The following is a 22,327-nucleotide window of genomic DNA, read 5'->3' on the forward strand; positions in this document are numbered from 1 at the left end:
GCGGGGTCTCTCTAGGGGGTCTCCATTGGGGTCTCTAGGGGGTCCCTGCTGCTCGCGGGGTCTCTACAGCCTCCCTGCCTCCGCAGGGGCTCCATAGGGTCTCTGCTGCCTGCGGGGGTCTATAGTCTCGCTGCCGCCTGCCTCTCTCTATACTGTTCTTGTCCGCTGTGCCCGGAGGGTCGCTCCGGGGTCTCCGCTCCTGCTGCTGCTGCTGCTGCTGCTGCGGGCTCTGTAGGGTCTCTGTCGGGGGTCTCTAGGCTACAGGGTCTCTCGCTGTCGGGGGTCTCTAGGATATAGGGTCTCTGCAGGCTCTCTGTCGGGGGTCTCTAGGCTATAGGGACGCTGCAGGCTCGCCGTAGGGTCTCTCTAGGCTCTCCTTAGGCCACCTACAGCCTCTCCTGTCTATCGGGCCTCCGCAGGGCTTCTCCGGGCTCTTCCCCGGCTCCCTGTTGGGCACCTATAAGGCCCCCGGTCCATAGGGTCTTCCCAGGGGCATCGATACCCGTCCCCCCGTCCCCGTCCCGCAGGCACCGGGGCGATGGCGCATGGGGGGCTGCAGGTGCTGGGGCTGGTGCTGTCGCTGGCGGGGTGGGGGGCGTTGGTGGCGGCGGCGGTGCTGCCGCAATGGCAGATGTCCTCCTTCGCTGGGGACACCATCATCACGGCGGTGGTCACCTACCAGGGGCTGTGGATGAGCTGCGCCAGCCAGAGCACCGGCCAGCTCCAGTGCAAGAGCTACGACTCCATCCTCGCCCTGCCCGGTGAGGGGGGGGGGGGTGTTCTGGGGGGTGATGGGGTGCAGGGGGAGTCCCTGGGGGTGCAGGGGTCTGGGGGGTGTCAGTAATGGGGAGGGGGGGAGGACGTTGGGGACGGTCGCAGCAGGTCATGACCCCAAAACAGGGGGAACCCAGGCGTCTGGGAGCTGTCATGGGTGTGTGGGGGTCTGCCCCCGCCCCCCCCAGAACTGGGGGGGACCCGCGACCCCCCTGCCTGGCCTGGGGGGTCCTGGCTGCTGGAGGCGAACAACCAGCCGAGGCGGTGGGGGGAGGGGCCACCTCCCAGATGCCTGGGTCCCCTCGGGACAGGTGGGGGGTCCCTGGGGGTGGAGGCAGGGGCGGGGGTCACCCCCACTCCCACTGCGTGACCGCAGGGGTCAGTGGGGTCACCTGGATGCCTGGGCCCCCCCGGGATGCCGAGACGCCGGGGTTCTCCCAGCCTTGGGACCCCCCAAGGGGGGACCCAGGTATCTGGTTTTGGGGGGTGGGGCTGAAATCTGTCCCCCAACCCTGCGGGGGGACCCAGGCATTGGGGCCCTCGCTGCTCCCCCCCCAGGGGAACCCAGGCGTCCAGGTGCTGCCTTCAGTTTCGCTGAAACTCCCGTCCTAGGGGGGGGCCCTGAGTCACGAGCGGGAGCAGCCGTTGGGGTGTGGCAGAGTGCCCCCCCCAAGGGATGGGTACAAAGTCCCCCCCCCACCCCAGGGTGGTGCCAGGGAACCTGAGCATCCGGGTCACCCCGACGTGACCTACGGTCACCCCTCTGGGGGACCCAGGCGTCCAGGGGAGGGGGGGACCCGGGGGTCCAGGGGACCGCCGCTTCACCCCCTGGTACCCGGGGACGCCCCAGTGTCCCCTGCTGCGCTGGCAGGGACCCAAAACCCGGGGTGTCCCTGCCTGTCCCCTGCCCATCCCTCCTGCCTGTCCCTGCCTGTGGAAAGGTCAAAGTCTAAACCTGGGGACAGGCAGGGGCCATAAAACCGTAACCCCCCCCCGCCCCCCCTGCACCCTCCCTGCCCAGGTCCTCTCTGGGCTTAAGGGCAGCAGGATGATGGGGGGGGGCTAGTGCTGGAGGGCTCTGACCTCCTGTGACCCCCTGACCCCCCCGACCCCCTCTGTGACACCCTCCCCCCCCCCGCCCCAGGGTACATCCAGGTGACGCGGGCGCTGATGGTGGTGGCGGGGGTGCTGGGCCCCCTGGCCATGGGGGTGGCGGTGATGGGGATGAAGTGCACCCGCTGCGGGGGGGACGACCCCCGGCGCAAGGCTGGCATGGCGGCCGCTGGTGGCGGCCTCTTTCTCCTGTCTGGTGAGCAGCACCCCCAAGAGCTCTCCCCCATTTTGGGGTTCCCCCCACCCCCCGCTTTGGGGACCCCACATCCCCATTTTGGGGTCCCTGTCCCCTATTGGGGACCCCACACGCCTGTTTCAGGGGTCTCTACCTGCTATTGGGGACACCCTGTGCCCCACTACCCCAGTTCGGGGTGGGTGGGGGTCTCAGGGGGCTCACAGGGTGCCCACCCCACCCCCCCAGGGCTGGCAGGGCTGATCGCCTGCTCCTGGTACGGCCACCGCATCGTCACCAACTTCTACGACCCCACGGTCCCTGTCAACTTCAAGTGAGGGGGGGTTCAGAGGGGTGGGGGCTATGGGGCTGGGAGGGGTCTGGGGGGCTGTGGGGAGGGTTTGGGGGGCTGTGGGGCAGGTGAGGGGGCCTTTGGGGGTGCAGGGGGCTGTGGGGCAGGTGCAGGGGGGCCTTTGGGGGGTGCAGGGGGCTGTGGGGAGGGGGGGGGGGGCTGTGGGGAGGGTTTGTGGGTCTCTCACCCCCGTTTGTCCCCCCCTCAGGTTCGAGTTTGGCGCCGCCATCTTCGTGGGCTGGGGGGGGGCTGCCCTGGCCCTGCTGGGGGGGGCCATGCTGGCCTGCTCCTGCCCCCGGCGTGGGGGGCACGGTCGGGCCTACCCCCGCAGCAAGGCCGCCAGCCCCCAGCCCCCCAGCAACCGCGAGTACGTCTGAGGGGTCTCCGTGCTGGAGCCCCCCCCGAGCCCCCATCCCCGCTGTGGGGTCCTCTCCCAGGCTTGGGAGCGTCTCCCCCCCCACACTCTGGGGACCTCAAGCACTGTGGGGTGCCTCTCCACTTAGGGACAGGGAGGCCCCCCAAGCTGGCATTGGGGCCCCCCAAGTTTCAGGTTACCCCCTCGGGGGGGGTGGGGGTTGGGGGGTCTCCGCAGGCTCCTCGTGAATAGTTTTGTATGAAATAAATTTTTTTGTGTGTTTTAACTCTTTTCTGGCCGAGTTGGGTTCACGGGGCCTCCCACCCGCACTCACCCTCTCCTGTCCCAACATGGCGGCGCCCTTTGCCGTACGGTGGCGTCATCAGGAGGCACCCCCCGAACGTGGCGGCGCCCGTCGCCGTACGGTGGCGTCATCGGGAGACGCCGGCTCGGCGATGCTGGAGGCACTGGTGGCGGGCGGTGCGGAGGGGCTGGTCCTCGTGCGAGGTGGGGGGCGGCGGGGGGCTGGGTGGGAGGTGGGGTAGGGTGCCGGGGGGCTCACCCATGTCCCCCCCGCCAGACAACGCCGCCTGCGAGGGTCGCAGTCTCCTCCGGGCCTTCGTCATCGCCGCCGTGCAGAGGTGGGGGACTTAAGGGGGGGACTGGGGGAAGGGGGCCTGGGGTCTCAGCCCCCCCCCCCCCCGCCCCGCTGACCCCCACCCCCCCAGGGCCGAGCGCGTCCTCGTCGTCCTCTTCGACGTCCCTCGGGAGCAGTTCGAGGCCGGGCTGAGCCCCTCAGTGAAGGAGCAGTGAGTGCGACCCCCCCACAGCCCCCCCGCATGGGGACCCAGTGGACCCCCAGAGAGCCCCCCATGGTCCCCTGTGAGCACACTGTGGACTCCCACGTCCCCCCAGAGACTCCCACGGGCACCTGTGGCCGCCCATAGCACCTCCGTGGCCACACAGCCGCCCCCCCCGGGCACCCAATGGGCCCCCGTGATGCCCCATACCCCCCCTACAGGCACCTGTGGATCCCCATAGCATCCCCCCAGCTCCCCGACCCCCCCCTTTCCAGGCTCCTGTACCGCGATGGCTTCACGGACCCCCTGGGCTGGAGTGGGCCGGACCCTGACCTGCGGGCAGGCGATTTCGGGGGGCTGCTAGCGGGGGGGCTCCCCCCGGGGGGGCCCTTGACGCTGGTGCTGGACTCGCTCAGCTGGCTGCTGCTGCGCCTGCCCCCACCCCGCCTCTGCCAGGCCCTGGGGGCTCTGCTGGGGGAGGCCCCCGGCTCCGGTGAGGACATCTGGGGTGCCTTGGGGTGGGGGGTGGGGGAGGCTGACACCAGGGTCCCTATAGGGTTGGGGTGTGGGGGTGCCCCCACTTGGGAATGGGGGTGAAGGAGGTAGCTCAGGCACTGGGGTCCCCAGGGGGCAGGGGGTCACCCCTAGATTGGGGTATGGGGGGGTCCAGGCATTGGGGTCCTCATTGGCTTGGGCCATGAGTGCCCCCCAATTGGGCTTTGGTGTGCAGGGGGGGCCCCAACTGGGGTGTGGGGTGCAGGGGGGGCCCAGATACACCAGGGTGCCCATAGGGTTGGGGTGCAGGGGGTCCTCTGGATCAGTGTGTGGGGCCCCCCCGGACGCCTGTGCCCCTCTGCCCCCCAGCCCGCCCCTCCCGCCTGCTGGCGCTGCTGCACGAGGACCTGCACCCCCCTGGGCTGCTGCAGGCGCTGGGGGCCCTGGCCAGCACCCAGCTCATCCTGGGGCGGGCCCCCCCTGGCCCGGGCACCCTCCGACTCGCCAGCGTGCTCAGCCGCCCCCGCAGGGGGGGGATCAGGCAGAAGGTGGGTGTGGGGGGGCGGGGGCACCCACGCAGTCACGGTGGGTCACAGTGCCCCCAGTCAGGGTGTCCCTGGCCCCCCCCCAAAGCTCTTCTCCCCCCCCCAGGACGAGAGCTTCACCTTCCTGCCTGATGGCTCCCTGCGCTCTCTGGGGGTGCCCACCCCCCCGCCGGAGGAGGACAGGAGATCCCCCTCCATGGCCCAGATACCTGGGTCCCCCAGGGATTCAGAGGGCCGGGCCCCCTCCCACCCCCTCACCTTCCGCCTGCAGCTGTCTGCGGCTGAGCGGGCAGCACGGGCAGCTGTGTCCCCCCCGTACCAGCTCAGCCCCCCTAAGTGAGTCGGCGGGAGGGAACCCCAGTCCACTCCCAGTCCAGGCTCCCAGTCAAGACCAGTCTCCCCAGTAACCTGCTCCCCTCCAGGAGATCGACCCTCCTCCGGACACCCGGGACCATCGTCTGTGCCCTGGAATCCCCCGAGGACGAGGACCCCGAGGACCCCGACGACGACCTGGACGTGTGACACCCCCCCCCACCCCCGATTTATTGTAGGACCTATGTAAACCCAGGGGGTTACTGTAGGACCTACGTAAACTTTAGGACCCCCAATAAAGCCGTCACATCTCCCCCACCTCCGTGTGGTCACTTGGGAGGGGTCCCTTTTAGGAGGGACACCCTAATTCGGGGTGGGGAGGGGTCCCGGACGCTTGGGTGTCCCCCCCCGATGGGGGGGGAACCCCGATTACTGGGGGGGGGGAAACAGGGACCCGGGGCTGGCGCTGGAAGGGGAGGCCACGCCCCTGCCTAGACCGCACACGCTGGTGGCCACGCCCCCCGGGATTCCCCCTCTCCGCCACGCCCCGTCATCCCCGGAGGCCGCGCCCCCTTCCTCCCCTCGCAGAGGCCACGCCCCTGGCCGCCGCGCAGGCGCGGCAGCCCCCCTCCCCTCGCGGCCGGCCTTGGCGCCGCGCCCGCGCCCCGGAAGTGCTCGGCCGGAAGTGACCCCGGCGGCGGCGAGAGCGGCGGGAGGGGCCGGGCGGGAGCGCGATGGCGGCAGCCGGGGGCGCCCGCCGGTAACGGCCGAGCTCGCCCGACCCGCCGTGGCCGGGGTCCGCCGGGGGCCCTTCCCCACGACCGCCTCCCCCGCGCCTCCGGCGCCGCCGCCGCCCCCTTCTCCGGGCCTCCGGAGCCGCCTCCCCCGCGCCGCCTTCCCCCGGGCCGGCGGCCGTAGCGGGGCCGCGGGTCCCGGGGCCGGCCCGGGGCTGGGGCCGCCGCCGCCCCCGGTGCGGGGGGCGCGAAGCTGGCGGAGCTGGGCCGGGCGGGGGGCGGCGGCGGCGGCGGGGCCGGTGCCGGGATGATGCGGACCCAGTGCCTGCTGGGGCTCCGCACCTTCGTGGCCTTCGCCACTAAACTCTGGAGCTTCCTCCTCTACATGCTGCGCCGGCAGGTCCGCACCGTGAGTACCGGGAGCGGGGGGCCGCACCGTGAGTACCGGCGGGGGGAGATGGGGGGGGGGCGGGTACGGGCTGTAGCGGGACTTTGCAGGGGAGCCAGGCCCGGCTGTGGGGTTTCCCGGTGCCCTCCGGGGCCGGGGGCTTCCACATCCATCTGGGCAGTGGGGCTGGTTGGGGGGGAGCTCTGTCTGTGCCTCAGTTTCCCCAAGGGAGCCCCCCGTCCCTCCGGCTTGAGGGACGCTGGGGGGGGTCCCCAGCCGGTGGGGGACGGTGCGTCTGGGCTCCTCCACGTCCCCAAAGTGGGGGCACACTGGGTGACCGCAGCCATCCTGGGTCCCTTGGGGAGTTTGGGGGGGGCGTTAGGGGGGGACCCAGACATCTGGACAGGGGGATGGGGCGCTGATGAGGAGCAGCAGGTGAGAGGTTTAATTTAGCCCCGGGGGGGGGGGGGCAGCGTCCCCCCCCCGGGGCTCGGTGCCAGCGGCCACCGTCCCGTGCCCGGCAGTGACGGCAGAGGGGACGCTGCCAGGATGTGGTAGGGGGGGCGGACACCGGGGTTCTATTCTGGGCATTGGGGGGGGGGGGGGGGCGGGATGCTCTGCTATGACCTGGCTGCCCTGCCCCACGCTGCTGGGGGGTCAGGAGGGGGATCTGTGGGCTGTCGTCCCCCCCAGTGCAGGCGTCCCTTGCAGATGTGACCGTCCCTTTCTCCCTCCCGGCAGGTAATCCAGTACCAGACGGTGCGATACGATGTCCTGCCCCTCTCCCCTGTCTCCCGCAACCGCCTCAGTAAGTCTGGGGGGGTCCCCATGGGGTGTGGGGAGCCCCCAAACTGGGGGGTGGGGGGGCTGGGGGGTGGAGCAGGGAAAGCCCCAAAATGGGGGAGGTTCTGAGGAGGAGGGAGAGAAACAGACATGGTGTGTTGGGGTTCAGAGGTGTTAATGGGGACCCCACCAACTGGGGGGACCCCCTGACTCCCCTTGCCTCCCCCCGGCCTCTAGACCAGGTGAAGAGGAAGATCCTCGTCTTGGACCTGGACGAGACCCTGATCCACTCACACCATGATGGCGTGCTGCGGCCCACCGTGCGCCCGGGGACCCCCCCGGACTTCATCCTCAAGGTCAGGGGGGACATGGGGGTCCCCAGAGGCAGAGTTTGGGGGTCCCAGGTGCTGGGGTGCAGCTGAGGCTCCTGCAGCCCGAGGCAGGGGGTGCTGGGGTCCCACTGACACACACCCCGCCCCCCCCCGCCAGGTCGTCATCGACAAACACCCCGTCCGGTTCTTTGTGCACAAGCGGCCCCATGTGGATTTCTTCCTGGAGGTGGTGAGTGCCCTGCCACCCGCCCTGCCCTTGGGACCCCTCCCAGGCCCCACCCTCCCTGCCCTGCCCCTCCCCAGCAGACCCCAGCGCTGACCCGCCCGCAGGTGAGCCAGTGGTACGAGCTGGTGGTGTTCACGGCCAGCATGGAGATCTATGGCTGCGCTGTGGCCGACAAGCTGGACAACAACCGCAGCATCCTCAACCGGCGCTACTACCGGCAGGTGGGCGGGGCCAGGGGGGCAGGGCTTGACCGATGGGGTGGAGACAAGGGGTGGGGCCAGTGGGTGGTGTTAGGGGGGGTGAGCCCTGAGGATGGAGTAGCCTGGGGCTGGGTGAAATGGCCTGGGGGGTGGAGCCGTTGATGGGGGTCAGGGCTAGCAGGGCATGGGGTGGGGCCCCTGGATGGGGGTGGGGCCCCTGGATGGGGGTGGGGCCCCTGGATGGGGGTGGGGCCCCTGGATGGGGGTGGGTCCAGGTCAGGAGGGTGGAGCTGCTGCTGGGACAGGGCTGAGCGCTGTGGTGGCTGCTGCTGCGTGGCCAGCCGATGGGCGTGGCTGGCCGAGGGGTGTGGCCTGACCCAGCCCCCCACCCCCCAGCACTGCACGCTGGAGCTGGGCAGCTACATCAAGGACCTGTCGGTGGTGCACAGCGACCTCTCCAGCATCGTCATCCTCGACAACTCCCCTGGCGCCTACCGCAGCCACCCAGGTATGGCCTCCCTGCCCCCTGGGACCCCCGGCCCCAGAGCCCCCCCCAGCCCCTCACCCCCCCCTCCTCTGCCCCCAGATAATGCCATCCCCATCAAGTCCTGGTTCAGTGACCCCAGCGACACGGCCTTGCTCAACCTGCTGCCCATGCTGGATGCCTTGAGGTGAGACCCTGGGGGGCAGAGCACGGTTGGGAGGGCACAGCAGGGTCTTGGGGCTGTGCTGGGGGGGCAGAGCATGGTTGGGGATGGATTGAGGGCCAGAGCGAGATGTGGGGGGGCACAGTGGGGTTTCAGGGGTATCCTATGAGGGAGAGATGGGGGTCTGGGGCCTGTCCTGAGTGGCACAACAGGTCTGGGGGGAGGGGAGGGCCACAGGGAGGCCCAGGCGCTGTCCTGGTGGGGCTCAGCTTGATCAGGGAGAACACAGTGGAGCCCGGGGGTGTTCCTGAGGAGCTCTTGGGGGGGTGCCCTGGATGGGGGGGGGGTGGGGGGGGTTGGGCGGTGGGTTGTGGGACCCTGAGCAATCCTGATGTTGGGGTCTGTGCTGGTTTGGGGGTACTAGCGAGCCATTTGGGGGTCTCATGCTGCTCTGACCCCTCCCAGGTTCACAGCCGACGTCCGCTCCGTCCTGAGCCGCAACCTGCACCAGCACCGGCTGTGGTGACAGCAGCCCTGCCCCGCCCTGTCACCATCACCCCCACCGCCGCAGGGACGGGGCCCCCCTGGCCCCCCCCATGAGAGACAGAGCCCACGCTGTGGGGACCCCCCAGGGACTGTGCCAGCACCATGGGGACCCCCATACCCCCCCCCCCCCCACGAGGGACGGACTTTGCACCAGGGGGGAACAGACGAAGCTTCTCCCCTTGGCCGGTGGGGGGGAACATGGTGCCACCTGCCCCAACTTCAGTGCTGGGGGGGGGCGCGGGGGCTGCCCCCCCCCCATGGATGGATGGACATGGACAGACGGGCGCTGCCGGCCCCGCCCTCTTGTTTTTAAAAGACCTCGGTCCTACCTGCGGCGTCTCTGCCCTCTCTGTGTTTCGGGGTCCCTCTGTGTGTGTCCCCCAGCCCCACGGTGGGGGGGTGTGTGTGTGGGGGTCTCTGCGTCCCCCCCTGCATCCTCCCCCAACACTGCTGCTGCCTGGGGGCCTCTCCCGGACGCCTGGGTCCCCTTCCCCTACGCCTTCCCCGGGGTCCCCCATGTGGCGCCCCCCCCCCCCCCCTACAAGCGCGGTGGTTCCGTCTGCGTCTGCTCTCTGCTCCCCTGGCGTGGTTTCATCTGCGTGCCAGCGCTGACTCCGCCCTTTCGCCCTCCGGCCACGCCTCTTGCCGTCGCGGTGGGCGGTCACGTGGCATCACTGTTTACCTCGCGACCCCGCCCGCCACGTGACTCACCCCCACACGCGATGACGTCAGTCACATGACGGCCGCGGCACCGCCGCGGATCCCTCCGCGCCGCCACCGCCCGGTTCCTTCCGCTCCCCCGCCGGTTCCACCCCGTTACCGGGGCTCGGCCCGTTCCTATTCCAACCCCCTCCCCCCTCCCCCGCCGCCAGCCTCCCCATTGCGCAACCGCCGTTGATGGGGGCGGGGGGCCTACGCCGTTTCCGCATCGACGGAGGGTCCAGAGCAGCGAGCAATACGCCCCGCGCGCATGCGCCACGCCGCCTGCGCGGGCCCTGTGCCGAGCGCGCGGGCGCTACGCCGTCTGCGCGAGCGCTACGCCGAGTACGCAGGCGCGGCCGCCCCCTTCCCCGTCGCCGCGGGGCGGTGGCCTCTACGCCGATGGCGTGGCGCGCGCGCGCGCTGCGCTGTTGGCGTGGCGGCGGGGGCGGGGCCGCACCGGGAAGCGGGGGAGGGGCCGTATCCGTGCGCCGCGCACGCACCCTCCGGTCCCGGCCCGGTCCCGGTCCCGGCCCCGACCAGGCCCAGGCCCCGGCCCCGGTCCCGACCCGGCCATGAAGTTCCTGTACAAGGAGGAGCACCCGTTCGAGAAGCGCCGCTGCGAGGGCGAGAAGATCCGCAAGAAGTACCCGGACCGCGTCCCGGTGAGGGCGGGGGACCCCCCCGGGACACTCCCCGCGGTACCCCGGGAGCCCCCGGAACCGCTTGGGGAGCCCGCCGGGACCCCCCGCTCCGAGGCACCCAGGCGTCCGGGCTCCTCCCCCCCCCCCCCCCCCCTCCCGTGACAACACCTCCTCCCTTCTCATTGCACCTTGGGGACCCCCCCGCCAGCCGCCAGCCCCCCCCTCGAGACAACCGCCCACCCCGGGGCGTCCGGGACCCCCTTGGGGACCCTCCCGGAGCAGCTCCCCGCCCCCGTCCCCCTTCCACATCGCTCTTCCCCCCCAGGGCTGACCCGGGGGGTCCCTGCGGGGCCGCACCCCTCCATGCTGGGGGGGTCCCGTACCCATCTCCCCCCCCCCCCCGACTCCCCGCACAGGTCATCGTGGAGAAGGCGCCAAAGGCCCGAATCGGAGACCTGGACAAGAAGAAGTACCTGGTGCCCTCGGACCTGACAGGTGGGGGGGCCGGAAGGGGGGCTTGGAGGGGGGGAGGCGGCTGGGGGGGGGTGTCCCTTGGTCCCCCCCTTACCGTGCCCTCCCCCCCCTCCCCCGCAGTGGGTCAGTTTTACTTCCTGATCCGGAAGCGGATCCACCTGCGGGCGGAGGACGCGCTCTTCTTCTTCGTCAACAACGTCATCCCCCCCACCAGCGCCACCATGGGCCAGCTCTACCAGGTGGGGGGGCGGGGGGAACCGGGGCGGGAGCTGCCGGGGGGGGGTGGGGGGAGTGGGGCACCCCACGGACTCGGCTGGGGTCCCTTAGGTGTCCTGTGGAGCTAAGGGCGGGGGGGGGGCAGGTACCGGTGGGGGTGGGGGGTATATGTGCTGGGGGGTGACTGTGCCTGGGATACTCCTGACCTCCCTCCCGTGCCCCACACCCCTCCCTCCCCGCAGGAGCACCACGAGGAGGATTTCTTCCTGTACATCGCCTACAGCGACGAGAGCGTCTACGGGGCCTGAGCCCCCTCCAGCCCCCCCCCCCGTGCTCCCCCGCGGCCCCGCGGCTTCGGCCTCAATAAACGCGACGGAGCCGCCGAGCGGCCTCGGGACTCCTTTGTGCGGGGGCGGGGGGGGGGGGCGGGACTACAACTCCCGGCGTGCCCCGCGCCGGAAGGGAGGGCGTGGGCAGGGGCGAGGGGCGGGAGTTGCGCATGCGTGTGGCGGCGAGGGGCGGGGCCCGGCGGGCGGGGGCGGGGCGGGGCGGGGCGGGGGCGGTGCGGAGCGAGGCGGCACCGGACGGGAGCGACGGACGGAGCCGGGGCCCGACCCCGCCGCGGGGCCGCCGCCATGGCCGAGCCCGGCCCCGAAGGTACCGGTGCCGGGGGCAGTGGGGAGGGGCGCCGGACCAGAGCACCGGCGGCAGCGAAGGGGGGCCGGGACCGGGAGCACCGGGAATGCCGGCACGGGGCGGGGGGGGAACGGGAATACCGGCGGCGGGGGGGCACGAGGGGGGAGCGGGAGCGCTGAGAGTGCCGGCACCGGGGAAACCGGAGCACACGGGGTGCCGGCACAGGGGGAGGGGGGGGCGTGGGAGCACCGCCACCGGCGGGGGGGGAGAGGTGGGGGTTACGAGGGGTAGCGGGAGTGCCGGTACCGGGAGGAGGGGGGTGAAGCTGGAGCACCCGGGCTGCCGGTAGCGGGGCGGGGGAGCCGGAGCACCAAGAGTGCCGGCTCCAGGGGTTGCCGGGGAGGGACGGGGCGGGGGGAGATCGGGAGCCCCGGCACTGGTTGGGAAGGAGGGGGGGGGGGGGGGCGGCAGCCGGAGCGGCGGGGAAGAACCGGGACACCGGGGAGAACTGGAGTGCCTGCACCGGCGGGGGGGGCGGTCCTCCCGGGAGAAAGCGTGGCTGGGAGAGCGATCCCGGGGATGGGGGGGGTTGTTGAGTATCGGGACCAGCACCGGGGACTCGGGGCCCCGGGGCGCACGCTGGTGGGGGGATGGGGACTGGAACGTGCTCCGGGGGGGGCGGCGGCGGCGGGGGAGGAGAACCGGGGGGGGGGGGGAGAGGTGGAGGGTGCTCCGGGACCAGCGTTGACCGGGAGGCGGCGGCAACGTGTGGGGGGGAACGGTCCCGGCACCGGGGCGGCCGCGCCCTGAGCTCTCGGTACAGGGGGACGCTTCCGGGGAGGGGGAGGGGGGGGGGGGGGGGGGGAAACCGCTCCGGGAGCGGGACCGAGGACCCCCCAGCTACCCCCGTCCCGGGGCCCGCCGTGACCCTCCCCTCCCCTCTCCACAGACCCGCTCCCGAGCCTGAAGGCGGAGACGCAGGTGAGGGGGGAGGGGAGCGGGGGGGGGGGGGGGGCGACCCGGGGTTACCGGGAGGAGGGGGGAGGGGGATCCCCGTGGCCCGGGAGCCTCCCCGGAGGCTCCCCCCCGCCCCGCGGAGGCCCGGGCAGGCGGGAGCGGTGGCCGGCTCCTCCCGCCGGGCCTTAACCCCCGCCGCGCCGCGAGGCCGGTACTGGGGGGGGGTGAGGGGTGGTGATGGTGTCCCGGTGCTGACGGCCCCCAACCCCCCCCTCCCCCCCTGGTGCCCGCAGCCCCCCGAGAAGCGCCGCCGGACGATCGAGGACTTCAACAAGTTCTGCAGCTTCGTCCTGGCCTACGCCGGGTACATCCCGGCGGCTGCCGAGGTGAGACCCGGGAGGGGGGCACCGGAGGGGGAGGGAGGGTTGGCGGGGGTCGCGGGGGGGACCCGGGGCCGGCGCCGCTCCTCGCCCGGGGCCTCCCGCCCCGCCATACCCGGCCCCCCCCCCCCAGCGGGGGCCCCCCCCCTTCGCCCCGGCCCCATCTTGCCTCGGAGCCTACAGCTCCCGGCGTGCCCTGCGTGACCCCGCCCCTCCCCGCCGCGAGGGATGTCGGGAATTGGAGTCTCGGACTCTTTCGGGACTACGAGTCCCGGCGTACCCCGCGCGGCGCCGCCATTTTGGGGCGGGCAGTGCTGGTGGTGGGTGACGGGAGATGGAGTCCGGAGGGGGTGCGGGGGGTGTTGGGGCAGCGCCTGGGATGGGGGGAGTTTGGGGTGGCCCCCCCCCAAGATGGGGGTGTTGGAGACAAGGGTTTGGGGCAGCCCCTAGGACTGGTAGGAAGATGAGGAGGTCGGGGGGGGGTGAGGGTTGGGGCACCCCCTGGGTTGGAGATCTTGGGGGCGGGGGAGGGACGGCAGCTCAGGACTGCCCCCCCCCCCCCCCCCCCGGGACAGCAGCGATAGGGGGCTTTGGGGGCAGCCCCCCATGATGGCGGGGGGGTCGGGCACCCCCAGGAAACAGGGGGGACAAGGGGGTTCAGGGCAGCCCCCTGTGACGGAGGAGCGCAATGCTGGGGTGGGGGGTTTGTCCCGTGAGCGTCCCCCCCTCCCCTAACCCCCCCGTCGCCCCCTAGGAGAGCGGCTGGCCGTCCTCGGGGCCCAGCTCCCCGCTGGGGCCGGGCCGGGCGGAGGGGGGGGAGGGCTGGGGCTCGGCCCCCGCCGCCCTGCGCACCATCGAGACCTTCGTCCGCAAGGCCAAGTCCTCCAAGAAGCGGGGTCTGGGGCGCCTGGCTCCCCCCGAGAGCGCCCTGCTGGACAAGATGCGCCTGAAGGACTCCCTCTTCGACCTGCCGCCCCCCCCCGGCGCCCCCCCCGCGCCCCCCCGGCGGCGGGAGCGGCGCAGCCGGCGGGGGGACCCAGGGGGACCCCGGGGGGGTCGGGGGGAGCCCCGGTCCCGCATCAAGAAGAGCAAGAAGCGGCGGTGGAAGAAGGGGGAGCGGGAGGGGGCCAAGGCCTCCCCCAGTGAGACGGACTCGGAGGAGGAGCCCGCCTCCCCCCCGCCCCCCCCGCCGCCCCCCGAGGTGGGGGCCGAGCCCCGGGAAGCGGGGGGGGGGCAAGCTGGGGGCGGGGGGGGGGGCCAAGGAGGGCGGCAGCACCGAGACCAGCCGGGACGGGGACGGGGATGGCAGCTCCAGCGAGGGCGAGATGCGGGTGATGGACGAAGACATCATGGTGGAGTCAGGTGAGTGGGGGGGGCACAGGGTGGTCGGGGGGGGCCCCGTTGCCACAGTTTTGCGGGGAACCCCACGCCCTCCCCCCCCTCCAAGCCCATGGTACCCCCCCAGCATCCCTCCCCTTTCCCCCACCACCGCGGGACCACACCAGGCAGGGTGATCCAGGGCCGGATCTGGGGTCCCCCGACCCTTCCCTTTCAGGGTTCCCCCCCTTCCCCCCCTCCCCAATTTTGTTGTGTGTGTCCGTCCCCCCCAGGTGACGATTCCTGGGACCTGATCACCTGCTACTGCCAGAAGCCCTTTGCGGGGCGGCCGATGATCGAGTGCAGCCAGTGCGGGACCTGGATCCACCTCTCCTGCGCCAAGGTCAAGAAGAACAACGTCCCCGACGTCTTCTACTGCCAGAAGTGCAGGGAGGGGCCCCGCCGCGCCCCCCCCGCCGCCCCCCGACCCGGGGGGGACGCCTAGCGACCCCTGACCTGGGGGGGTGAGGCACACACACACACCATCACCCCCCGTCCCCCCCCCCGTCCCCATCCACACAGACGGGGGGGGGAGGGGTGTTGGGGGGGGGCCTCAGGGATGGGACTCAGGAGGTTTGGGGGTCCCTCACCCCCGGGGTTGAGGGGGGGCCTTGGGGGTCCCTTGCCCCAAGCCACAAGGTTTGGGGGAACCTCATCCCCCCAGACGGGGGGATGGTGGGAGGACCGTTCCCCCTGGGACAGAGGGGGTTAGTGGTCCCATAACCCAGGTCACGAGGTTTGGGGGAGCCTCACATGTCTCCTGCTCCCCCCCCCCCCCCCCGAGGACAGAGGGAGTTTGGGGGGGACCCTCACCCAGGCCACATGGTTTTGGGGGAGCCTTGCTGCCCCCCCCCCCCTCTCCCCCGGATAGGGGAGATTTTGGGGGGGACCCTTATCCTGTGGGGGTCCTGGGACTCAGGAGGTTTGGGGATCCCTCACCCCAGACCACGAAGTTTGGGGAGACCCTCACCCTGCCCCCCCAGGACAGAGGAGGTTTCGGGGGAGAGGACCCTCACCCCCAGGCCATGAGGTTTAGGGGGGGGTCCCAGGACTCAGGGGGTTTGGGGGGCCCCAGGCAGTGGGGGTGTACTTGCCCTGGGATGTTTTGGGGGACCCCCTGCCCCAGGACAGAGGTTTGCCCCCCCCCCCCAGGTGTACAGTCAGGCTGTAAATAGAGGGGGGGAAGTGTTTTTTCATGTGTGTTATTTTTTTAAACTTTTATTTCCCCACACCCCGCTTTTTCGGGGGGGGGGGCCGCCCCTCCCTTCCCCTCTCCCTGCGGTTTGGGGGTGTTGGGGTGGTTGGAGCATCCCGGGGGGGGGAGGCACCCCCAAAACGGGCCGGGTCTGTCCCGGTGCCCCCCCCTCCCCGAGGGGGTGGGGCGGGGTTTGGGGGATCCTTCCCCCTTCCCCCTCCCGCCCCATCCACCCCCCTCCCCCCCTTGTTTTAAGAATAATATTTTGGAGTTCGCGTGGGGGCTGCAGCCCCCCCCTGTAAATAAACGGCGCCGCGGCCTTCGTACGGGGGGGTCAGCGTCCCTCTGTCCGGCTTCGGCACCCGGGGGGGCCTCCTCACACCCCCCACCCACGGGGGGGGTGGGGCCTCCTGTCCACTACCGTCCCCCGTGGGGCAGCCCCACGGCGACACCCCCACGGGGATATTTCACCACCCCCCCCCGGGTCATGTCCGACCACCGCTCCGCGCTCCCTCCCGGCGGGCGGGAGGACGGGGTGGGCGGGGCGGGGGCGGGGCGGGGCTGGGGGTGGAGCCACGGCGAGGAGCGGGGCGCCATAGCGACGGGCGCCATTTTGGCTCCGTCCCAGCCGGCCGCGGGCGCCATCTTACGGCGGGGCGCAGGTGGCGGCGGCGGCCCCGTCCGGGGGGGGCGGGGCTCCGCGCTCCGGTTTATTTGCATCTATTAGCGTAGCGGGGGCGGGTGCGCGGCTGTTAACTACGTTTCCCAGCGTGCCCCGCGCGGGGTGGCCCTGCCCGGCCAGTGACCTTGGCGGGGAGGGGCGGGGGGGACACCGGGACGGCCCCGGGACACCAGAGGGACGCAGCGGCGGCGGCGACATGAGGGGAGCGGCCGGGCTGTGGCTGGGGCTGCGGCTGCTCCGCCGGGCCCCGCCGGGGTGAGCCCCGGGAGTTTTTTGGGAGGGCCCGGGGCTGGGGGGCGGTGCCCCGGTTTTTGGGGGGCTTTGGGGTTTCGGGGGGGGGGGGTGTCCCAGCACTTGGGGAGGGTACCGGGATACCGGGGGGGGGGGGGCGTTGGGTGGAAGCCGGGGGCTGGGGGGGGCTCCCAGAGCTCCGGGATGTTCCGGGGGCAGGGGTGACTCCGGGGGTCCCGGGATTTTGGGGGGCACCCAGCTCTTGGGGGGGATCCCAGTACTTGGGGGGGGGGGGGGACGGACCGGTTAGGGGGACCTCTGACTTTGGGGGCGTCTGGGGGGGGATCCTGGGGCTGGGGAAGCCCCAAGACACGGGGGGTCGGGGTTTTGGGGGACTTGGGGGTTTCAGGGGTGTCCCAGGACTTTGGGAGCCCCCCCCCCCCCCCCGGTGTGGGCAGGATGGGGCTGTCTGAGAGAACACCGGGGTTTGAGGGGGTCTGGGGGGTTCCCGGGGGGTCCGCTGTGACACCCCCCCCCTTCATCCCCAGGGTCGGGGGGGCCCGGCTCCAGAGCACGCATGAGGCTGAGGTAGAGACCCCCCAAAAACCGCCCCCGCTGGGATACCCCCCCCCTTCCCTGGGATTCCCCCCCCCCCCCATCCTTGTGATGTCAGAACTGGGGCAAAGGGCGTGAGGTGGAAACTGGGGGAAAGGTGATGGGGGGGGCCCTGGGGGGGTTCCCGAGGGTTTTGGGAGATCCGGGGGGGGTGTGGGGGAACCCTGGGCAGGGTATCAACGTGTAGGGAGTCTTTGGGATTTTGGGGGGGGGGGGGGCACGGATTGGGGTTGGTGTGGGGATTCTGAGGGCTGGGGTTCCTGGGGGGGTATGGGGGGATTTGGGGGTACAGGGATGGTTTGGGGGGGCCGGGGGGGATTTGGGGTGCTCTCATCTCCCTCTGCAGGCCGTGCTGCACAAAACTGGAGCAGTGTCAGCAGCAGCTGCGGCCCCCCCCAAGGCTCAGCCTGCCCTGGAGGTGAGTGGGGAGGTCGGGGGGGAGCGGCCCTCTGCGCGGCGGGGGGGTCACCAGCTGCCCCCTGATATTTCCCTCATCCCCAGGAGTCCAACTCATTTGCTGTGGGGATGTTCCTGGGGCGGTTGAACACGGAGCAGGTCTTCCCGTACCCCTCAGGTAGGGCGACCCCGAAATGATTGGGGGGGAGCAGTCCCTTATTTTGCACACACATGCGCCCCCCTCGTGACCCCCCCAATGTCCCATAGCACTGAGCGAGGAGCAGGAGCAGACGCTGCAGGAGTTGGTGGGACCCATCACCCGCTTTTTTGAGGTGCAAAGGGGGAATTTTGGGGGTGACTCCTCCACGGTGGGGCTGCACCCCCTTTTCCAGGGATCCTGGGTCTGGGGGAGTGGTTTGGGGGTCCTCCTGCCCTGACACACCCCCCACACACCCCCTCACAGGAGGTGAACAACCCGGCCCGTAATGACGAGCTGGAGCGGGTGGAGGATACGACGATGCAGGGGCTGAAGGAGATGGGGGCCTTCGGGCTGCAGGTGCCCCCTGAAATGGGGGGGCTGGGGCTCTCCAACACCCAGGTGAGGGTGGGGAGCCCCAGGGACCCCCTTCAGTCCCTCCCTGAGGAGCCCCTTCAGCCCTCCCTGGGACCCTTGTCTGCCCATGGGGACCCCCTTCAGGTGTCCTCTAGGCCCCGGGGACACTCTGTGTCTCTGGGGTCACTCATCAGCCGCCCCTAAGCCCCCCAGGGACACCTTCAGCCACCCCTTGGGCCCGTGGGGACCCCCCCAGCCCTCCCTCAGCCCCCAAATACCCTCTCATCCCCTTGGGGACTTCTTTCAGCCCCCTTCCTCAAGACCCCCTATGCCCTTGGGGATACCCTTCTGATAACCCCAGCCCCCTTGGGCCTCTCCTCTCCCCCTTGGGGATGCCCTTCAGCCCCCTCACAGAGACCCCCTCTGCCCCTGGGACAGCCTCTCAGCCCCCCACCTCTGACTGTGCCCTCCCCTCCCCCCCCCCAGTATGCCCGGCTGGTGGACATTGTGGGCCAGCACGACCTGGGAGTGGGCATCACGCTGGGAGCCCACCAGTCCATCGGCTTCAAGGGGCTGCTACTCTACGGGACCCCTGCCCAGAAGAAGAAATACCTGCCCCGCCTGGCCACCGGTATGGGGACGTGAGGGGGTGGTGGTCTGGGGGAGCTGGGGACACCCCCCCAACCCCTCCCTGTGCCTCCCCAGGGGAGACGGTGGCGGCTTTTTGCCTGACAGAGCCGGGCAGCGGCTCGGATGCCGCCTCTATCCGGACACGGGCGCAGCCCAGCCCCTGCGGCACCTTCTACACTCTGGACGGCAGCAAGATCTGGATCAGGTGGGGCTGGTGGGGGGCCCGGGGAGGGGTCTGAGTACTCATGACCCCCCCGCCACCTCACACCCCCTCCCCACAGCAATGGGGGCCTGGCCGAGATCTTCACGGTGTTCGCCAAGACGCCACTGCGGGATGAGGGGACGGGGGAGACGAAGGAGAAGATAACGGCGTTCATCGTGGAGCGTGGCTTCGGGGGGGTCACCCAGTGAGTGGGGGTCCATGGGGAGGGTGTTTTGGGGTGCTGACTCCCCCTGTCTCACCCTGACACCCCCCCCACTTCCAGCGGTGCCCCCGAGAAGAAGATGGGGATCCGGGCGTCCAACACGGCGGAGGTTCACTTCGAGGGGGTGCGGGTCCCGGCTGAGAATGTCCTGGGGGTGCCCGGGGGGGGCTTCAAGGTGGCCATGAACATCCTCAACAACGGCCGCTTTGGGATGGCTGCCGCCATGGCTGGCACCATGCGGGGGGTCCTGGCCAAGGCTGTGAGTACCCACAGACCCCCTACGACCACCAGACCCCTCTGGTGGGACCCCCTCACCCCCTCAACCCCTTCTAACTCTCCAGGACCCCTCTGTACCCCTCTCCGTGCCCCTGGGGGTCCCTCAGACCCCCGCATACCCTGCTTTGTGCCCCCCTCAGGAGCCCTCTGTATGCTCTGACCCCCCCAGAACTCCCTTAGGCCCCCCAGACCCCTCCTTACCCTTACAGGAACCCTCTGTATCCCCCTGACACTGCCCCAAGACACTTTCATACCCCTCTCCGTGCCCCTGAGGGTCCCTCATCCCCCCTCAAGACCCCTCCATGCCCCAATTTCCCCCCCTGAGGATCCCCTCTGTCTCCCAGGACCCCCCTAGAGCCTGCCCCCATCCCCATGGGGACCCCTCCCTATCCCTCTGGGGCTCCTTTCCTTCCCCCCCAGCAGCATGGGGGGCTCCTGGCCAAAACCATGAGGCCTGGGGTCCCCCCCTGCCCCTCCTTAGCCCCCCCACCCCGGTGCCTCTCCCCCCAGGTGGAACACGCCACCAACCGCACCCAGTTTGGGGACAAGATCCACAATTTTGGGGCCATACAGGAGAAACTGGCGCGGATGGCGCTGCTGCAGTACGTCACCGAGGTGGGTGCTGGCGGAGAGGGCCTGGGGGGCGCACTGGAGATTCCCTGCCCCCCCAGCCCCCTCAACCCTCCTCTGCCCCCCAGTCCATGGCGTACATGATCAGCGCCAACATGGACCAGGGAGCCACCGACTTCCAGATAGAGGCAGCCATCAGCAAGATTTTCGGCTCGGTGAGGGACGTGGGGCAGGCAGATGAGGGGGACTGGTTTTGGGAGCCCCCCGAGGGGGGTTTGGGGGTGTCCGGAGGGGGGTCTTACCGCTCTGCTCATGGCAGGAGGCAGCTTGGACTGTGACGGACGAGTGCATCCAGGTGATGGGAGGGATGGGCTTCATGCAGGTGAGTGGGACTCCTGGGTTGTGGGGCTGCCCCACAAGTTGTGGGGTGCCCCCCGGGTTGTGGGGACCCCCCCAAACCCTAACCCTGCCCCGCAGGAGAGCGGCGTCGAGCGGGTGCTGCGGGACCTGCGCATCTTCCGCATCTTTGAGGGCACCAATGACATCCTGCGCCTCTTTGTCGCCCTCAATGGCTTCCAGGTGGGGCGACTGGGGAGCGCTGGGTGGGGCTGAGGCCGGGGAGTTGGGGTCCTGGGGGTAAGGTGGGGGGGAGCATTGGGGGACTGAGGATCCCCATCCTTGACTGCCCCCACATTTGGGGATGCCCATCTGTGCCCCACCCTTGACCCCCCTCCCGGGGCTTTCCCCCCTTTTCCGCCCCCCAGACCTTGGGGGTACAGCTCCGGGGGCTGCAGAAGGCCCTGAAGAACCCCCTGGGCAATGTGGGGGTCCTGGCTGGAGAGGTCACCCGTCGCCTCCGCAGGTACTGGGGGGACCCCAACCCCACCTGTCCCCCACATAGCTGCCCCCATTTTCGGGGGGGGGGGGGGGGGCAGTTTAGAGGGGGGGCTGACTTCTCTGCCCCCACCCCCAAGGAAAGCTGGGCTGGGCTCGGGGCTCTCCCTGCAGGACCACGTGCACCCCGACTTGCAGGAGAGTGCCCAGAAGGTGAGTGGGGAGACTGGGGGGCACCAGTGGAGGGGCCCGGGGGGGACCCTGCCATGACACACCACCCACCCCACCCCGCTGCAGACCCTGCAGTGCCTGGAGCTCTTCGCCGAGACAGCCGACGCACTGCTGCTGAAGCATGGCAAGAACATTGTGGGTGAGTGGGGAGCTTGGGGGGACCCCCGGGGGGGGGGGCTTGGGGGACCCTCCTTAACAAGGGGCGGGGGACTCTGCCCTACTCCTGGGGGCAATTTGGGGGTGCTGGCGGGGGGCTGCCTTTGTTGCTGGAGGGGCCAGGGTCAGTTTGGAGGGGCTGGGGGCTCCCCTCACCCCTGGGAAGTTCAGGGGTGGTTTGTGGGTGCCAACGTTGGTTTGGGGGTGCTACCCCCCCCCCCCCCCATCCCCTCTCTGTCTGCCCCACAGATGAACAGTTTGTGCTGAAGCGCGTGGCCGACAGCGCCATCGACATCTACGCCATGGTCGTCGTCCTCTCCAGGTACGGGGGCGTCTGGGGGAGTTCAGGGGGGCCCTGCTGCCCCCCGCACCCACCCCCCAACATGTGGGGCTGGCTCAGCTCCCCCCCCATCCCTCCCCAGGGCGTCACGGTCCCTGGCCATGGAGCAACCCACGGCGCAGCACGAGCGGCTCCTCTGCGACACCTGGTGCCAGGAGGTGAGGGGGGGCCAGGGGACTTTTGGGGGGATTGGGGGGGTGAGACTGGAGGGGCCGGTGCCACCCCCAACCGCCCTATTGTGCCCCTCCAGGCCCACCAGCGGGTTTTGGCGACGTTGCGGCCGCTGCCCACCGAGAGCTTCCGCAACCTACGGGGCATTGCCCGGGCCGTGGTGGAGAGTGGGGGGGTCGTCGGGCCCACCCCCCTTGGCTTCTGACACCCCAGCCCCCCTGGGACCTCAACCCCCAATCCTGGACCTTCCAGTCTCGTCCTGGACTCCCCAAACCCACTCCCAGAGTCCCCAGCTGGAGCCTGGACCCCCCCAAGTGGACCCAAAAATCACCCCCTTATCCCCCTCCCCCAACCCCATCACCTTCCCCTCTCCCAACTCCCTCTACTGCCTTAACCCTGCCCCCCCAGGGCAGGACACCTCAAACCCCCCCCCTTTTTTGGGGGGCGGCACAGCTTTGCTCCCCCTTGGGAGGGCAGGAGCATTGACACTCTTGGGGGGGGGCTTTAGGCCACCCCCCAAATTCATCATGGAAGTTTGGGGTGCCTTAAGGAAAGGCTGTTTCAAGGGTCCCCCTGCCTGTGGTGGTGGTGGTTTCAGGGGGACCCCCCGCCAGAGGGTCTGGGGCTGCCCAGTGCCACTGGGGGGGGGCTGAGCAGCCTGCGGAGGGTTCCCCCTGCTTTGAGGGTGTCCTGCCCACTTGTGTGGGGGCTCTCCCTGCTTTGGAGGAGCTCCCCTTGCTTGGGGGGGGCCCTCTGTTGTGTGCCTAATTAATTGCAGCTGCTTAATAAAGGGTGACTGTGAACCCCCTGCCCCTCCCTCCTGCATCCTTGGGGGGGAGGGGGGCTGGGGGGGCCCTGGGACTCC

The 22,327-nt window shown here is 70.9% G+C and overlaps 6 protein-coding genes across 6 annotated transcripts; all 6 read left to right on the forward strand.

Annotated features, from left to right (window-relative positions):
• The first annotated feature begins 33 nt into the window (after positions 1-33).
• On the forward strand, positions 34-3,082 carry CLDN7 (claudin 7). The gene is made up of 4 exons (XM_049792646.1): positions 34-761; positions 1,919-2,083; positions 2,309-2,393; positions 2,620-3,082. Exons 1-4 carry the CDS (start codon positions 539-541, stop codon positions 2,786-2,788), a joined length of 642 nt encoding a protein of 213 aa, XP_049648603.1. The 5' UTR covers positions 34-538; the 3' UTR covers positions 2,789-3,082.
• Positions 3,083-3,116: 34 nt separating this feature from the next.
• On the forward strand, positions 3,117-5,518 carry ELP5 (elongator acetyltransferase complex subunit 5). The gene is made up of 7 exons (XM_049792544.1): positions 3,117-3,273; positions 3,347-3,407; positions 3,495-3,575; positions 3,842-4,059; positions 4,431-4,609; positions 4,713-4,942; positions 5,029-5,518. Exons 1-7 carry the CDS (start codon positions 3,117-3,119, stop codon positions 5,126-5,128), a joined length of 1,026 nt encoding a protein of 341 aa, XP_049648501.1. The 3' UTR covers positions 5,129-5,518.
• A 100-nt stretch (positions 5,519-5,618) lies between these two features.
• CTDNEP1 (CTD nuclear envelope phosphatase 1) lies at positions 5,619-9,102 on the forward strand. The gene is made up of 8 exons (XM_049792654.1): positions 5,619-6,061; positions 6,782-6,848; positions 7,061-7,179; positions 7,313-7,384; positions 7,486-7,602; positions 7,978-8,089; positions 8,168-8,252; positions 8,694-9,102. The coding sequence occupies exons 1-8, from the start codon at positions 5,960-5,962 to the stop codon at positions 8,752-8,754; spliced, it is 735 nt and encodes a 244-aa protein (XP_049648611.1). The 5' UTR covers positions 5,619-5,959; the 3' UTR covers positions 8,755-9,102.
• An 805-nt stretch (positions 9,103-9,907) lies between these two features.
• Positions 9,908-11,190, forward strand: GABARAP (GABA type A receptor-associated protein). The gene is made up of 4 exons (XM_049792575.1): positions 9,908-10,138; positions 10,534-10,612; positions 10,712-10,830; positions 11,050-11,190. Exons 1-4 carry the CDS (start codon positions 10,049-10,051, stop codon positions 11,113-11,115), a joined length of 354 nt encoding a protein of 117 aa, XP_049648532.1. The 5' UTR covers positions 9,908-10,048; the 3' UTR covers positions 11,116-11,190.
• A 165-nt stretch (positions 11,191-11,355) lies between these two features.
• PHF23 (PHD finger protein 23) lies at positions 11,356-15,347 on the forward strand. The gene is given in 6 exon segments (XM_049792653.1): positions 11,356-11,464; positions 12,393-12,424; positions 12,694-12,786; positions 13,535-13,999; positions 14,001-14,142; positions 14,391-15,347. Coding segments are annotated over 6 exon segments (966 nt in total). The 5' UTR covers positions 11,356-11,442; the 3' UTR covers positions 14,603-15,347.
• Positions 15,348-16,161: 814 nt separating this feature from the next.
• ACADVL (acyl-CoA dehydrogenase very long chain) lies at positions 16,162-22,270 on the forward strand. Its single transcript, XM_049792633.1, has 20 exons — positions 16,162-16,289; positions 16,814-16,853; positions 17,227-17,298; positions 17,382-17,454; positions 17,544-17,608; positions 17,740-17,874; positions 18,316-18,460; positions 18,535-18,664; positions 18,741-18,866; positions 18,945-19,143; positions 19,671-19,775; positions 19,859-19,945; positions 20,050-20,112; positions 20,208-20,309; positions 20,495-20,592; positions 20,705-20,777; positions 20,862-20,934; positions 21,201-21,273; positions 21,374-21,449; positions 21,542-22,270. The coding sequence occupies exons 1-20, from the start codon at positions 16,231-16,233 to the stop codon at positions 21,665-21,667; spliced, it is 1,920 nt and encodes a 639-aa protein (XP_049648590.1). The 5' UTR covers positions 16,162-16,230; the 3' UTR covers positions 21,668-22,270.
• The last annotated feature ends 57 nt before the right edge of the window (positions 22,271-22,327 follow it).

Source organism: Accipiter gentilis, chromosome 35, assembly GCF_929443795.1.
Source record: "Accipiter gentilis chromosome 35, bAccGen1.1, whole genome shotgun sequence".
NCBI classification, from domain to species: Eukaryota; Metazoa; Chordata; class Aves; order Accipitriformes; family Accipitridae; genus Astur; species Astur gentilis.

Excerpts from the sequence above, each read along its gene's own strand:
- CLDN7 (XM_049792646.1), top strand. The coding sequence starts at position 539 with ATGGCGCATGGGGGGCTGCAGGTGCTGGGGCTGGTGCTGTCGCTGGCG. Across the intron at positions 2,084-2,308 it reads CGGCCTCTTTCTCCTGTCTG|GGCTGGCAGGGCTGATCGCC; the intron begins GTGAGCAGCACC and ends CCACCCCCCCAG. Across the intron at positions 2,394-2,619 it reads ACGGTCCCTGTCAACTTCAA|GTTCGAGTTTGGCGCCGCCA; the intron begins GTGAGGGGGGGT and ends TCCCCCCCTCAG.
- ELP5 (XM_049792544.1), top strand. The coding sequence starts at position 3,117 with ATGGCGGCGCCCTTTGCCGTACGGTGGCGTCATCAGGAGGCACCCCCC. Across the intron at positions 3,408-3,494 it reads GTCATCGCCGCCGTGCAGAG|GGCCGAGCGCGTCCTCGTCG; the intron begins GTGGGGGACTTA and ends CCACCCCCCCAG. Across the intron at positions 4,610-4,712 it reads GGGGGGGGATCAGGCAGAAG|GACGAGAGCTTCACCTTCCT; the intron begins GTGGGTGTGGGG and ends TCCCCCCCCCAG.
- CTDNEP1 (XM_049792654.1), top strand. The coding sequence starts at position 5,960 with ATGATGCGGACCCAGTGCCTGCTGGGGCTCCGCACCTTCGTGGCCTTC. Across the intron at positions 6,849-7,060 it reads TGTCTCCCGCAACCGCCTCA|ACCAGGTGAAGAGGAAGATC; the intron begins GTAAGTCTGGGG and ends CCCGGCCTCTAG. Across the intron at positions 7,603-7,977 it reads ACCGGCGCTACTACCGGCAG|CACTGCACGCTGGAGCTGGG; the intron begins GTGGGCGGGGCC and ends CCCACCCCCCAG.
- GABARAP (XM_049792575.1), top strand. The coding sequence starts at position 10,049 with ATGAAGTTCCTGTACAAGGAGGAGCACCCGTTCGAGAAGCGCCGCTGC. Across the intron at positions 10,613-10,711 it reads GGTGCCCTCGGACCTGACAG|TGGGTCAGTTTTACTTCCTG; the intron begins GTGGGGGGGCCG and ends CCTCCCCCGCAG. Across the intron at positions 10,831-11,049 it reads CCATGGGCCAGCTCTACCAG|GAGCACCACGAGGAGGATTT; the intron begins GTGGGGGGGCGG and ends CCCTCCCCGCAG.
- ACADVL (XM_049792633.1), top strand. The coding sequence starts at position 16,231 with ATGAGGGGAGCGGCCGGGCTGTGGCTGGGGCTGCGGCTGCTCCGCCGG. Across the intron at positions 19,946-20,049 it reads TCAGCAAGATTTTCGGCTCG|GAGGCAGCTTGGACTGTGAC; the intron begins GTGAGGGACGTG and ends TGCTCATGGCAG. Across the intron at positions 21,274-21,373 it reads ATGGTCGTCGTCCTCTCCAG|GGCGTCACGGTCCCTGGCCA; the intron begins GTACGGGGGCGT and ends ATCCCTCCCCAG.